This window comes from Phacochoerus africanus, chromosome 4 (genome assembly GCF_016906955.1).
Source record: "Phacochoerus africanus isolate WHEZ1 chromosome 4, ROS_Pafr_v1, whole genome shotgun sequence".
Lineage (NCBI taxonomy): Eukaryota > Metazoa > Chordata > Mammalia > Artiodactyla > Suidae > Phacochoerus > Phacochoerus africanus.
Window position 1 is genome coordinate 141,604,094 of NC_062547.1, and position 15,239 is coordinate 141,619,332.

At 59.2% G+C, this 15,239-nt stretch overlaps 1 protein-coding gene across 4 annotated transcripts in view; it reads left to right on the forward strand.

The window, feature by feature from the left end:
- Positions 1-15,239, forward strand: part of PSD2 (pleckstrin and Sec7 domain containing 2) — a 62,931-nt gene that overhangs the window by 16,988 nt on the left and 30,704 nt on the right. For 3 of the 4 annotated variants that reach the window (XM_047778793.1, XM_047778794.1, XM_047778795.1), the window contains exons 5-7: positions 6,790-7,217; positions 10,754-11,215; positions 11,612-11,806. In XM_047778793.1, the coding sequence (XP_047634749.1) occupies positions 6,844-7,217; positions 10,754-11,215; positions 11,612-11,806 (1,031 nt within the window). In that variant the 5' untranslated portion in view covers positions 6,790-6,843. The remainder of the gene's footprint in view (positions 1-6,789; positions 7,218-10,753; positions 11,216-11,611; positions 11,807-15,239) is intronic. The other variant, XM_047778791.1, reaches the window with a different exon arrangement.

Sequence of the window (15,239 nt, forward strand, 5' to 3'; positions counted from 1 at the left end):
GAAGTCAAAGAATGACCTTTGCAGAGCTGGGCCCAGGGGCCCCTGAAAGTCCCGGCAGGCTGCGGGGCACATGCAGATAATATGCAAATGGGCACCCAGCCCCAGGAACCTCTGCTTGGCCAGCCATGAGAAAGGAGGCCTTCCAGATGCCCACAACCCAAAGCAAGGCTGGCTCCCTGGGGGCCAAGCTGAGAGGAAAAAGGCAGGGTGGGGCCCAGCTCCTGGTTAACCCCACATGGACAGCACCTGTAGGCATGGCACCTCTGAAGGGAGCTCCAGACCTGGGTCCTTGCCCTGCCCCTGGTGTGGCTCTTGGGCCTTGAGATGGAAAGCTGGGGGGACACTGGCCTGGGGCAGGGGTGTTAGAGGGGCCAGGCCTGCAGGGTTCGCACCTGCCTCGGGGAAGGGTGGGGCATCCTCTCTGGCCCGCCCCCTGACCCGTCCCTTGTCCCACCCCCCGACCCCCACAGGCCCTTTCTCCTGCCTCAGCCCCGCACAGCCTCCTCGGACAGGCTGCCCCTGACAAGTGGCTGCTGGGGCCACTGAGGGTCCGGAGCTGCCCTCCCGTGCCCTCTGCCCCCTGCGTGGGCAGCCAGCCCGCTCCTCTGCAGACCTGCGAGGCAGATGCCCTTAGCCTCCCCCACTTTGCTGAGGAGGCTGTTGAGGCTCAGGGAGGTGGGCAGCTTTCCTGAGGTCACACAGCGTGTGGGATTTGAAGCCTAGTCTTTCTGGCTGCACAGTTAGGGGGCCGACCCACTGTCTTGGACTGTCCCTTCTGAGGCCCTTGCTGCTGCACAACAAGATTCCCAGCTGGGAGACCAAGTGGGTGGTGGAATTAGGATCTCTTTGGGAAATGGGGCCGGGCAGTTCCCAGGGCTCCTGAGTAGACAGCCCTCCCCGATTATTCTGGAAGCCTCCCTGCCCAGGACATTGGAGCACTGGGGACATCGAGGACACAGGCCCAGATTGATCTGTGCCTAGGAGTGTGCCCAAGTCCTGGGATGACAGGAGGGACCCGACCTCCAGACCCCTTGGCTGGCGGAGGCTGTGGGGGAGCACGGTGAGCTGTGTGGTCCAGGGCCCCACCGAGGGGTCTTGCTGTCCACTCCCTGTTGCCCAAGCTGTCGGTTCTCGTGGAGGCCTAGGTCCTGGGAATGGTGTGGGGTGCCGCCGGCAGGATCTGTCCTGAGCAGGTACAACACACCAGCCCTGTGCACTGATTGTCTTATTTAACTGTCCACGTGTGTACGCGTGTGTGTGTGTGTGTGTGTGAAGATCCCAGCCCATGAGCTAAAATCTGGGTGACTCGGGAGGCCCTTAGTGTAGTAGAAACTGGGGGGAGGGCAGTGGGACCAGTGCGGGTGTTCAGGGTAGATTCCTGGGGGCAGAGAACAGGTCTGAGAATGAAGGGCTCCCAGCTTTTTTTTTTTTTTTTTTTTTTTGTAAATCGCCTTTATGGAACTCTGAGTGTTCAGTGTCACAGGTGGGAGGTCCTTGGGGGTTGTCCAGGTGGGGGTTCCTGCCCAGGTCCTAGGGATGGGCTATGTAGGGTCCCTGTGCCTCTCAAAAAATGCTCAAATGTTGTGTACCTCTGTGAGTCCCTCTGGAGGAAGACCAGAGCTCTATGAGATGCTCGAAGCGGTCTGGGCTTAGAACTTGGCTGGAAATGTGTAACGTACCCGGGGAAATGAGGCCGGAGAGGAGTCCCAGTCGCCCAAGCTCCCCGAGCACGTGGGAGCCAGCGCCTGAGTGCCTGGCTCCCAGCCCTGCTCCCGGGACAGCAGTGGTCTCGGTTTTGCCTCTACACTGACATTTCAGAATGATTTTCTCGGCTCCCGGTCCCCTCTATATACCCAGCCGGAGCTCCGGGCCCCTGGGAGGTCTCACAGGCGCTTAGATTTTGCCTGTTCTGGGTAAGGCTCCGCACCCCACGCCCCCTTTCCCAGCCCTGCTCCCTGTGTCCCCATTTCCACCACGAGCGCCCGTCCTCCCCATCTCTTCCCAAGCCCACAGCACACACCTGATGCCACTGGGCCTGGCGGTGGCCAGTGTGGCTGTCTGTCTCCCCTCTGCTCCCTGACTTAGTCTGAAGGGTTGTCCCTTCCCCGCTCCTGGTTTCTCCCAAAGCGGAATGGTTTTGACCCCAGCTGCCCGGTGATGTGGGTCCAGCTGCCCTGCCCCTTGTCCCTAGGCCTGTAGGCTCCGCATCTCCACTCACCACCCCGGGAATTACTCAGGAGGGGCTGCCCAGCTCCCTCCATGTGCATTGGTGTGTGTGTGTCCACGTGCCCACAAATGCCTGTACTGCACGCTTGCTCACAGATGTGCACACAGCCGCCGGCCCCCAGGCACCTGCTGTCTGTCTTCTGGGCCATGTTGGGCCTCCAGCCCCTTCCTCTGGCTTTCCACAGTCCCTGGCTTGGACTCCAGCCTAGGGATAAAAGGTCATCCCTGTGACAGCCCAGCGTCGTTCCAAGCAGAAGCCAGCCTGGTCACTTTCCAGCTTGGTGACCCTGAGCATGGGCCTCGGCCTCCCTGGGCTTCTGCCTGAGGGGGTGATGACAGTTGCCAGGTTATCAGCTGCCCAGAGTTTAAAAAGTGTCCAGGCGTCTGGGCACTGTGCTAGGCTCTGGGGGAGACAGCAGTGAAGGTGACCTGGTCCCCCCACTCCTAGGGAGGGAGATGGCAGAAGAGAAGGGAACGGATAGAAAAGGGCATTTCAGGTCTGCGAAATGGAGCTCAGGAGGTAGGATGCGCCGGGAAGGGGTGCGAACGCGTGCCGGGTAGTCGGAGCTTCTCCGCGGAGGCAGCATTAGACCTGAGCCCTGAGTGACAGAAGAGGCGGTCGTTTCAAGATCCAGGGAAGGAGCATTCTAGGCCAAGGGTACAGCTGGTGCAAAGGCCCTGAGGTGGGAATGAGCTCAGGGAGCAGAAAGAAGGCCAGTGTGGCTGTGGGGGGCGGGGGATGGGGCGAGGGCCGCGAACCAGCTCAGGCAGCGCGTTTTTAGGCCAGGCTGAGGAGGCCGGATTGCGGAGGGGAGCTGGGGGAGGGCTAGGGAGGGAGGGGCGCCATGTAGTTTGTGTTTTCCCAACTGGCTGCAGAGGCCATGGAGAGGGTGTGTGGGGGGACAGGGCTGTTGCAGGAGCAGCTGAGCCCCGGAAAGGGGCTGGTTTGACCTCAGCCCTGGCCCAGCCGAGGTTCTGCTACTGTCCCGGGCCTCATCTTGGTTGGTGCTAAAAAAGAGGCTGCTAAGCCCATGGTCATCCCAAGGGCAGAAACAGGAGCCCCTGCCTGGAATGGAGCCTGGTTCAGGCCAAGAGAGGACACAAGGGTTCTGGCCACTGGCAGCCTGTCATTTGCAGGCATCTCCTTGGCATGGGCACCCTGTGGCCCAGCTATATCCCCCGCCCCTGCTCTTGCCAGCAGGGCTGGAAGTGGGCTGGGTCACTGCTTTGCGTAGACTCTTCCACCTGAGGGTTTGAGCCCTTGATCTTCTGGGAGGCTCTGACAGAGGCTCTGGGAAACAGGGACTCATCCTGCACCTGCTGCCCTTTTCAGGGGCAGAGGGAAGCTACTCCTGAGTCTTGAAGGAGCTACTTAGTGTGTGGCCTCGGGTAGAACCTTGTCTGGTTCTGTGCCTCAGTGTCCCCGCGTGGCACTTGTGCTTGTGGAAAGTGGGGGCCCTAGCTGCCTTTCTCCTTGGCCTCTGTAGTGAGTTTGTTCTTCCTTGGCTCTCAGGCTTCTGAGCATTCATGACCTTCTCCCACCAGCCCTGGGGAAGGAGAGCAGAGGCGATGCTCGCATTCTGGACAGGGGTTCACAGAGCTCAGAGGGGACAGTGTTGAGTCCCAGGGCACATGGTGATGCAGAGTGAGGACTCGGGCATTGCTACTCACCCCTGCCCTGAAAGCGCCGCCCCCCCATGCACCCCTCCCTTGGGCTCAGTGAGAGAGGGGCATCCCGGCTCAGCTATTTCTTGGGGCAGCTGGCCCTCAGCCCAGGCAGGGACTCTGGGCCCCCGCCCAAAGCGGAGCTCAATGCTGCCCCTTGTCTGCTCATCCCCAGAAGCCCAGGACACGGCCCAGTGCCCAGTGCTGGCAGAACCTGCATCTCACTCCCAGCTGCAGGAGGACATGGCAGGGCAGGTAGGGCTAGAGCCAGCCAGAGGCAGCTGCTGGAAGCTGGGGTGGGATGTGGGGGTCCTTGATTTGTCCATAAGTCTGGCTTCGGGGCTGGTGTAGAGTGAGCACCAGATGAAGCTGTCTATACTCTCAAATCTCAAGCTTCACTGGGAGCTCAGGTAGAGGCCCCAGCCAAAGGGGAGGCACCGCACCCTGCTGAGCTCGCTCCAGGCGTGGGTGTGGGAGCCTGAGGCGTTCCAGAGGAAGTGGGTTGAAGCCCTGTGCCCCAGGTCCATTGCTCACCCAGGCCCGTGGGCTGGAACGCAGGCCAGAGGACTCGCACACAGGCAGCAGGCCAAAGGCCCCCCTCTCCCTCCTCCTCCTGTTCTGAGGGCTCCCCAACCCCCGCAGGAGTCTCAGCTGAGGAGGTGGCCTCCCGTTCTCCGTCCTCTGAGCACACAAGCTGAGGGGACGGATCAAAATAGCAACCGCAGCAGCAGGGATTTAGGGCAGACCACTTAGTGCCGAGCCCCGTGGGGTCCCCAGTGACCTAGGATCGGGCCCAGATATTCTAAATATTCTCGTCTGGCTCTTCAGATTTTTTCAGTCTGCAGAAGTTTTTGATTTGTTGTTAGAGTGGAATCTTCTGCTTCTGCAGTCTTCAAAAGTCTAGGAAGTGATGCTCGTGTGTGTGGGGTGGCCTGGGCCCAGATGCCCGTCGGTCCCACCCGCTCGCGTCCACCCCATGTTTGAAAACCAAGGTGTCCATGAATCTTCAGTGGCCCTGTAGTGGAAGAGCGCCCCTCAAGGGCCCGGAAGCCCCCAGAAAGGTCGACGCACCCTCCTCTCCAGGCTTATCTAAGTGGGAAGTTTCTCCTGGAATCTAACGCATTGTTCTCAGACTTGCCTTATCATAAAAATAACAAATTTGGGGAGTTCCTCTTGTGGTTCAGTGGGTTACGAACCTGACATAGTCTGTGAGGACTGTGGGTTCAATCCCTGGCCTCGCTCAGTGGGTTAAGGATATGGCATTGCTGTAAGCTGTGGTGTAGGTTGTAGATGCGGCTCCAATCTGGTGTTGCTGTGGCTGTGGTATAGGCCACAGCCGCAGCTGTGATTTGACCCCTAGCCCGGCAACTTCCATACACCGCAGGTGTGGCCGTAGAAAGGAAAAGAAAAGGAGTTCCCATGGCTCATTGGTAACAAACCCGTTAGTATCCATGAAGACATGGGTTCGATCCCTGGCCTTGCTCAGTGGATTAAGGATCAGGTGTTGCTGTGGCGCAGGCCGGCAGCTGCAGCGCTGATTTGACCCCTAGCCTGGGAACCTCCATGTGCGGCAAATGCAGCCCTTAAAAACCAACCAACCAACCAACCAACCAAATAAAAAGAATAGCAGATGACTATACCCATTCCCCATAAATTCTGGTTCAGGAGGTCTGGGGGAAGGACTGTAGTCTGTATTTCAACAATCTCCTCAGGTGACACTTAGGACCAGGTGGGGACAGGACGTCCAGCCTTCACTTCAGTGCCTGTGGCTGTACCTGAGCTCGTTCTGCTGCAGCCCAGGAGGCTGGCCGGCAGAAAGGGCGGAGGGGAGATCCGGAACCCAGCGCATCCTGTCCGCCCTCCCACCTGACACGGACCGGGAGCCTCTGGGAAACTGAGCTGGTTCTGATCTGTTTGAAAAAGAGTGGGTGGCGGAGATGGCAGCTAACACTGGTGTCCTCATTCTGCAGAGGAGAAACAGACCTGAGCAGGGCGGGGGGGAGTGGGCCGGGCCTGGTGGGGTGGTGAGGAATCCCAGCCTGGACCCCACAGGGTCACGCAGTGAGTGGGCAGAGCAGGGCCGACCCCCGCTCTGGTGCTCTCCCTGGAGGGGCCCATGGCAGCGACCTTGTGAGTCCTTCCTCCAGGCTGGATGAGCTCTGGGGGCCGCATGTGGAGGGGAACCAGGCAGGCCCCCTCCTCCTTGCTCCTCGCCCAGCCAGGGCTCTGGGCGCTGGGCAGAGGCGGAGGCAACCCCGCGTTCTTGCGGTCTCTGGGTGGCGTGGCTCCACCCAGCACCTTGGACAGCGCCTCGTGCTGGGCCTCAGGATGGCCTGCTTGGGGCTGGGCTTGGGCTCCTCTGGGGTGGCCTCTGTTCTGACCCAGCTGTTGACTTCCTTGCCTCCTTTCTTAACTCTCACTCCAAGGGCAGCCCCAGCACAGTTCTCTCCAGGCGCCTCTTGGCTCGCTCCTGGAGCCAAGGCCAGGGAATGCGCAAGGGGCAAGGTGGCTGCCGTCAGCCTGGGGCTTTGTCCCCTCACTCTCCAGCGGGAGAAGAAGGGGTCCTGGAGGAGTGCTGGTCCCTTCCCCAGTCCCTCCCGGCCTGGGCCTTCCTCTGAGGGTGTTGGTGAATTCTAAAGGGCCCCGTGGACATGCAGGAGGTGACAGCGAAGGCAGGACTGGAGCACGCCGGTGGCTGGGGGTCAGGGGAGAGGTGAGAGGGGCTGGCCTGAGCAGGGCAGTGAGACCATGGCCTGAATGCAGCCTCCAGCCGGGAGGCCCCCCAGGAGGGCACCTGGGCCATCCCCTTGTCCCCAGGCAGGCTGCCTGGTGCTGGGTCTGCTGGACCTCAGACCCCCAGCCCCTGCTCTGTCTGATCCCCCATCTCTTCATTCGAAGCCAGGTCTAGCGGAATCTCAAGAGCGGCTGGCACAGCTGGGAGCAGCAGCTGCCATGGATGAGGAGAAGCTTCCATCTGCCCTGCCTGGGGAAGACGGTGCCACCTGGGACCCCAGCCTGGAACCCGAGGAGGAGCCTGGGGACCAGAACGGAATGGCATCCAGTGAGGACCCGAATGGTAGCTGCAAGAGCCCAGGGCGTGAGGTGCAGGACCCCCTGGCGGACACTGAGAAGCATACACAGGGCCTGGGCGCGGCCCGCCATGGCCTCAGCCTTAGCCTCTCTCTCACCAATGGCGTAGCCCTGGGGCCAGACTCAAACATTCTGGAAGATTCTACGGAGTCCAGGCCCTGGAGGGCTGGCGGGCTGGCCGAGGGGGAAGATGCCTCCGGGAGCCTCTGTCCAGACGCTGAGGACCCTCAGCTGGGGTGAGTGGGTGTCTCCTGTGGGGCTCACTGCCTTTGCCCCAGTGCTGCAGGGCCTGGGCCTCGCCACTTAGCCTTTCTGCTTCTGGTTTTTCTCATACGTGAAATGGGAATTCTGGAGCTCCCGCTGTGGCTCAGTGGAAAGGAATCTGACTGGCATCCAGGAGGATGCGCATTAGATCCCCAGCCTCGCTCAGTGGGTTAAGGATCCGGCGTTGCTGTGAACTGTGGTGTGGGTCACAGATACAGCTCGGATCTGGCATTGCTGTGGCTGTGGTGTAGACCGGCTGCTATAGCTCCAATTCAACCCCAACCCCTAGTCTGGGAACCTCCACGTGCCAGGGGCACAGCCCTAAGAAGCAAAAAAAAAAAAAAAAAAAAAAAAGGGATTTTATGTCCCTGTTTTGGGAGGACAGAACCGTAAGACAGGTTTCAAAGGCCAGGCGGGTTAGGCCCCTACCTTCAGCCCCTCAACTGCTGTGGGTGCTTCTACACGCGGTCAGAGGGCCGCGCTCCCTCCCCCAGGCTGGGCATTACGGTTCCAAAAGGCCACCACGTGGGAGGTTCATCCCCCCTCTGCTTTCTGGGCGTGAGGCTCTCCCATTTCTGCAGCGGCCTCAAGAGAGCGGGGAAGGCCTCACACTGTCAGCTGCTCCTCCCTGAGCACCGTCTGCGAGTTGGACCAGGGACCAAGTCCTGCTGCCTGGAGTTACAGCCTCATTTTTGTTATCCTCAGCCGGGGGTGGCCCGGCCCCTGCATGGTGTTTTGGAGGTGCCAGTGGGACAAGGGAGGTAGGGATGGAGCAGGGCGAGGTCTAGAAGCCCCCTGGGGGGCTATACAGAAGTCCGAGTGTGCACCTGGCCTGGACAGGCAAGGGTGCAGGATGTGTGCAAGCTCGTGTGTGTGTGCGTGTGTGTGGAAGGGGCACACAGGTGTGTGCACGGGGATGTGTGAGCGTGTTGGTGAGCTTGGCCTGTGCATTTGGGATATACATTCAGGCCTGGGCATGGCTATGTTGGGCTGAGTGTGCCTGGGTCTCCGAGGGCAGGAACTTGAGAACGTGGGGTCAGCGCCTGTGTAACCAGCTGTGCCCTAAGAGGGTTTCCACCCGAGCAGGGCTGAGCAGGGTGCAGGCAGAGGGTGGGGGCAGCATGCGATTGGTATGTAGGTGGTGGAGTTTTGGAGGATGGCTGAAGGTGGGGACAGATGCACATTTGGATGTTGGGCTGATAGTTTTCAAGCCCCTGTCAAACCGCCCCCATATCTGCTAGGAGCGCGAGAGGATGAGAGGTGTGTGTGCGTGTGTGTGTGTGTGTGTGCGCGTGCGCACGCGTGTGTGTGTGGTGTGTTGGGCTGGGGTGTTCATGGCTCTGAGGAGGTGAGAGCCCCCAAGGGCAGGACTCTGCCCTGTTCCAGGTCCCAGCACGGCCTGGCAGAGAAAGCTGCTGGTGGATTCGGAGTGTCTGCTCTGGGGGCGGGCAGGCCCCTCTCTTGGCTCCGTCCTCCTGGGGGTCAGGCGGCGCCTTCCTCCCCAGCCCCCTGCAGGGCATCGCACACCTTTTCTGTTTCTGCCTCTCCCCATGGCTCAGCTTTTCTCTCTCCAGTTACTGTTTGTCCAGGAGGCACCCTGGGAGGTTCAAGGAGGGGCACTTGCGGGTCCCCCAGATGAGCCCCAGGGGCCGGGATAAGCGGGGCCCAGCCAGATCCTCAGGGGGTGGAGGGAGCATTTGGGGTGACTGGTGGGCCGTGATTCAGCTGAAGGGGGCTGGGCTCCGCCGGCTTCTTTCTTTTCCTGGGTCTCTTCGTCTTGCCATCTCGATGCTTCTGTCTCTTTGTCTCTCTTTGTCTCTCTCTATCTCTGCCTCTCTAACTCTCCCTGGTTTTCATGCTCTCTGTATCTTTTCTCTCTTTCTTGTCTTTCTTTTAGTTCTCTTCCTTGCTCTCTCTCCTCATCTCAGCTTCTATCTCTTGAGTCCTCGTCCTTGCCTCACTTCCCTGCTTACTTGTGTATTTCCCCGGTGGATAAGAGGCCTTGCTTCGTCTGTGTGTGTGGTGCTGTATTCTAGGTGCTGGGGCTGTATCAGCGAACAGAATATACAAAAATTCCTCCTTTAATGGAGCTTATGATCTAGTGGGAAGACATAATACATCATAAAAAGGACAGATAATTATATAGTATGTTGGAAGGGGACAGTGCCTTGGAAAAAGTAAAGTGGGGAAACGGGAGTTCCCGCTGTGGTGCAGTGGGTTAATGATCCAGTGTTTTCTCTCTGGAGGCTCTGGTTTGATCCCTGGCCCAGCACAGTGGGTTAAGGTTCCAGTGTTGCTGCAGCTGTGGTGTAGGTCACAGCTGCATCTCAGATTCCATCCCTGGCCGGGGAACTTCCATATGCCGTGGGTGTGGCCGGAAAAAAAAAAAGATAGAAAAAGGGGCTGAGGTGTTTGGGGTGAGGTCCCAGTTATAAATAGGGTGACGGGTGAGAAAGGGCTGCAGAAGGAGGGCTTGAGCTGGGGGAAGAGGCCCCTGGGCAGAGGAAACAGCCGGTGCAAAGGCCCTTTCCGGGGGCAACACAGGGCCCTCCAAAGGCAGTGTAGTGGGCCTGGGCCAACAGGTGTCTGCTTCTTCACCCAGCGCATCATTCAGCAGGGTTCAGAGGTCCTCCCACGTGCCGTGCGGGGTGCTCCCTGGCCCTGAGCATGGGGAGCTGGGTGGGGCTGGAAAACAGGTGTCAGCAGGGAACAAGCAGAACGCGACATCCTGAGAGGGGTGGGGAGAGGAAGGGGTGTCCCGAGGATGGACACTCATGAGGGGCCAGGGTGGGGGACACTGTGGCCTGCCTCCCCCAGGCTCTCTGAGGAGGTGCCATTAAAGCAAGGCCTGAGAGCTAGAATTGTGGGCAGCCCAGCTAAGAACCAGCCAGGTGGTGGGGATGGCAACATTATGGCAACATTATGGCCCTGGGTGGAACGCTCTGTGATGGGGGAGCCCCCGCCCCCTTCCCAGGCCAGGCTGGAGAGAAGGCCTCCCATTCATACATATATTTTTTATTTTGATTTTTTAATAAGCTAATTTTCTTTTCTTTTTATTATTTATTTATTTATTTTTGTGGCTGCCCTCATGGCCTAGGGACGTTCCCAGGCCAGGGACTGGATGCAAGCCATAGCCGCACCAACACTGGATCTTTTAACTCACTGCGCCAGGCCAGGGATTGAACCCACACGCACCTCCGCAGTGAACCGAGACGCTGAGGTCAGATTCCTAACTCACTGCGCCACGGCGGGCGCTCTACATTCACTCATTTAGATAAATGATGCCTACTGTGGGCCAGACACAGCGGACGCTGGAGGGCAGGACAGTGGCCGTCCTTTGCCTGTTGTACCCCAGGACCCGGCCCAGCGCCTGACACCCAGGGCTCAGGAAATATTGGCTGGAGGAATAAACAGGACATGATCCATGCCAGGGAGCTCCCAGCTGGGGGATCCCAGCACCTGTAAGTGGGTCACCTGGCAGGAGGGTGACCAGTCCTTCGTCCTGCAGGCTGGATGGCCCGGGAGAGCCGGATGTGCGGGACGGCTTCAGCGCCACGTTTGAGAAGATCGTGGAGTCGGAGCTGCTGCGGGGCACCCAGTACAGCAGCCTGGACTCCCTCGATGTGCTCAGCCTCACTGACGAGAGCGACAGCTGCGTCAGCTTCGAGGCTCCGCTCACACCCCTCATCCAGCAGCGGGCCCGGGATAGCCCCGAGCCAGGGGCTGGCTTGGGCCTGGGGGACATGGGGTCCGAGGGGGACGTGGGGGCAGCTGGTGGCGACGGGGAGCTGGGCAGCCCCCTGCGGCGCTCCATCTCCAGCAGCCGCTCTGAGAATGTCCTGAGCCGCCTGTCTCTCGCGGCCGTGCCCAACGGCTTCCACGAAGACGGCCCTCCGGGCCCAAGCGGGGACGAGGAGGACGAGGAGGAGGAGGAGGAGGAGGACACAGAGCAGCTGCTGACCTCGGCCAGGTGAGATGGGGCCCAGGCTGGGAGCTGGGAGAACCCTTGAGCAGATGGGGAAACAGACCCGGAGAAGGCGAGGCAAGTGAGGGCAACCCAAGACCCAGAGCGAACAGCCCAGCAAGGTCGTTGTGCCCGCCTTCCCCACCCGGACTTCACACGCTCAGCCCGAGGTTCCATTCTGCCCTTCCAGACCTTTCCAGCCCAAATGGGGTCAGGGTGCTGGGCATCTCGTGATCTCCCCTGCCAGCTTTTCTGAAGGTCTGGCTTGATTCTGTCCCGAGGCAGGGAAGATTCTTTTCCTGGTCTGGCCCCTGGATTTTCAGAGGTCTGGGGAGAGCTTCCAGCGTCCAGCCAGGGCCTCTGAACCCCTCCTCTTCCCCCCCTGCCCCCCACCCCCCGCAGTGACCCCAGCCTGAAGGGTGGCCTGTCAGACTCAGACTCAGAGCTGAGCAGCTCAGAGGGGCTGGAGCCTGGCAGCACAGACCCACTGGTCAATGGGGGCCAGGGCGTCAGCGAAGCAGCCCGCCGGCTGGCACGCCGCCTCTACCACCTGGAGGGCTTTCAGCGCTGTGACGTCGCCCGGCAGCTGGGCAAGAAGTGAGTTCCGTCCCCACCCCCACCCCCACCCCGGGCAAACCAAAGTGGGTCTGGTTGGCTGCTGTCAGAGGGGCCCGGTGCTGGGGCTCCCAGCAGTGCCCATGGCCTCTTCCACCTGCTGCTGTCCTTGCTCTGGGCCTCGCCCTAAATCTCTTTCTTTCCTGAGCTGCCTGGGCAAGAGCCTGTGTTCTCAGGGAGGGAGGTGGTGGCGGGGCGGCCCCTGGGGCTGGGGGAATGGGATGTGGTGATGGTGTGGTGATGGCGGTGGGGACAGAGCAGCCAGGCAGGGGCCAGAGGCCAGGGAGGAAGGAGAGCCTGGGCCTGTCCTGGGAACGCCGGGCCCGGGAGCTGGGGAAGGGAGGGGGTCCTGGCCCTCACTGAGCCCTCCTGTCTGTGGGGACAGCCGAAGGGACGGGAGCCACCAAAGTACAAGCCCCGGCCTTTGGAGTGGGGGCCAGGCGTGCAGAAGGGCGGCAGCAGCGGCTCCGAGGGCAGCAGGCTGACCCCCCGCGGCCCACCTACCTGCTTGGCCCTCTCGCCTTGCCATCTGGGGTGTCCCCGTCGCCCACTTGACTCTCCCAGATGCACTAGGAGCACCCAGGCCTGCAGAGAGAGCTGCTCCCAGGCGAATCGAGGCCTCCCAGGCCCTTGACCCCAAGTCGGAGCTGACCGGGGCTTAGGCCACAGCGGGGTCCTGAGGACACCCCTCTTCTCCCTCCCTCCCTCCTTCCGCAGCACCCTTGCCCAGGGCCGCCTAGAAATCACCTCGCTGACACCCTCACCTCTTCTGCTGGGCGGTAGCCCTGAACCTAATGACATCCTCCCGGAGCCTGCATTAGGGTCATTAGGGTCGGTCCCCCCCCCCCGTCCCCCCAGTATTTCCTTCCTCTAGAGCTTTCCTCTTAGCGTGTAGTCGTGCTTAAGTCTCTCCCGTGTGAAACAAAATTCCTTCCTCAAATGTCCTTCCTCCTTCAGCCCCTTCCAGCCAAAATCTGTTTTCCGCGCTGAGGGCCTCAGTCCCCCTCCCGCTTGTCGCTCCAGGCTGGCTCCTGGCCCCGGCTCCCCACCCTTCACCAGCCCCCCTGCCAGGGTCAGTAGTAGCTTCGTGTCCTAGAGTCTGGTGGCTGCCCTCAGGCCTCCCCTTTTTCTGTCTAACAGCTGTGCCACACTAGCCACTCCCTTCTTGTTCTTTAATTATACTTTTTATTTTGAAAATTTTGATCATACACAAAAGCAGAGAAAGTCCTATCTTAAACCTCTGTGCACCCATTACTCAGCCTCAGAGCTATCACCATTTTTCTATTCTTGTTTCCTCTATTCTTCCCCAGCAGCTTCCTCCCCATTTGATAGAATATTTTAAAGCATATTTCAGACACTTTATCATATGATCCACAAATTTTAGCATGTGTCTCTAACTGATGAGGATTTTTTTTTTTACATAATCATAATTCCTTTTTAATTTCCGACAAAATTAATTCTAGCATTCAGTCTATGTTTAATTTCCTCTGTCTCAAAAATGTTCAAATCACGTTGCAGGGAGTTCCCACTGTGGCTCAGCCGGTTAAGAACCCGGCAATGTCTGTGAGGACATGGATTTAATCCCTGGCCTCATCCGTGGGTTAAGGAGCTGGTGTTGCTGTAAGATGTTGCATATGTTGCAGACGTGGCTTGGGTCCTATGTTGCTGTGGCTGTGGTGTAGACTGGCAGCTGCAGCTCCACTTTGACCCCTAGCCTGGGAACCTCCATGTGCCATAGGTGCGGCCCTTAAAAAAAAAAAAATCAGAGTGCAAACAAGGTATATGCATTACCCCTTTGGCCAGTATGTCTGTTAGGCCTCTTTTAGTCCGCAATAGTTGACAGTTCCCTTCTTTTTTTTCTTTGGCCACGCCTGGGCCAGGCGTTGACCTTGAGCCGTGGCAGGGACAATGCTGAGTCCTTAATCGCTAGGCCCCCAAGCAGGGAACTCTAGCCCTTCCCCCCTTTTTTTTTTTTTTAATTTTTAAAATGAAAGTATAGCCGATTTACAATGTTGTGTCAATTTCTGTCGTGCGGCAAAGTGACCCAGTCATGCATATGTACACACATTCTTTTTCTCACCTTATCGTCCATCACCTTCTATCCCAGGAGATTGGATATAATTCTCTGTGCTGTACAGTAGGACCTTCCTTTTTTTTTTTTTTTCAATTTTTTGAAAGTTTTATTGACGTATAGTTAATTTACAAGGTCGTGATAAGGACCTTCTTTTTTTTTTTTTTTTTTGTCTTTTTAGCTATTTCTTGGGCCGCTCCTGCGGCATATGGAGGTTCCCAGGCTAGGGGTCGAATCGGAGCTGCAGCCACCGGCCTACACCAGAGCCACAGCAACACGGGATCCGAGCTGCGTCTGCAACCTACACCACAGCTCACGGCAACGCCGGATCGTTAACCCACTGAGCAAGGGCAAGGACCGAACCCGCAACCTCATGGTTCCTAGTCGGATTCATTAACCACTGCGCCACGACGGGAACTCCGAGGACCTTCTTTTTTTTTTTTTTTTTTTTTTAAATGCCATGTATTTGTTGAGGAAACAGAGCCGTTTGTCCTGAAGAGTTTTCCACGTTTTGGGCGTTGTATCCTCGTGGTGTGATTTCACGCCTCTCTGTAAACCGGAGGGAGCGCCCCGGGGCTTGGTGGGGTTCAGGTGGCTGTTTGTTCTCTTTTCGGCAAGAATTCATGGCTCCAGGCTTGAAACGCCCTCTTCCTCGGCCTCCAGGACGCCAACCCCTCCCTGTCCGGCGCTGTGTGTCCCTCTCATCGGCAGCCCCGGAGGCTTCTCCTCCGATTGCGAGCTGGGTCTTCTGACCTGTCCGCGCCCCCTCCTCTCGCACAAGCTCGACCCCCTTCCCAGTGGGTTGGGGCTGGCGACGCTCACGTGGGTGCTTCCAGCCCCACCCTTTGTCCTGGGCTGGGGACATTTCCACGCTCGCTGTCATCCCACAGCCACTCCCTCCAGCTCCACGTCCTGCGGATTCTGCCTCTGAAACAGGCCCAGCAGCTGGTCTCTCCTCCGCAGGCCAGTTCCACGCACAGATCTGACCACCTTGCCCCCCCGCCCCTGCTGTGGAGCCTTCCAGATCCAGCCCCAGGCCTGCCTTGGCCCTCAGCCCCATTCCCTGCTTCATCTTCTGCCGTCCCATTCCTGCTCTCGGCTCTGGCTGCGTGGCCCTGCTGGTGGCATCTTGGACGGCTCCCTCTACCAAGGATACTTGGCGTCCTCCCACCCCTCCTCCCTTCCCCGGCTGCTCCCCCCCCCTTTCCTGGAGGGATGGGACGAGCTGTCACCTCCTCTAGGAAGCCTTCCCGACCCTGCTGGCCCAAGGTTGACCTGTCAGAGCCCCACTGCCCAGCAGGGGAGGCAGCGGAGGGGCAGGCAGGGGTCTGGGTGGGCGGGCCA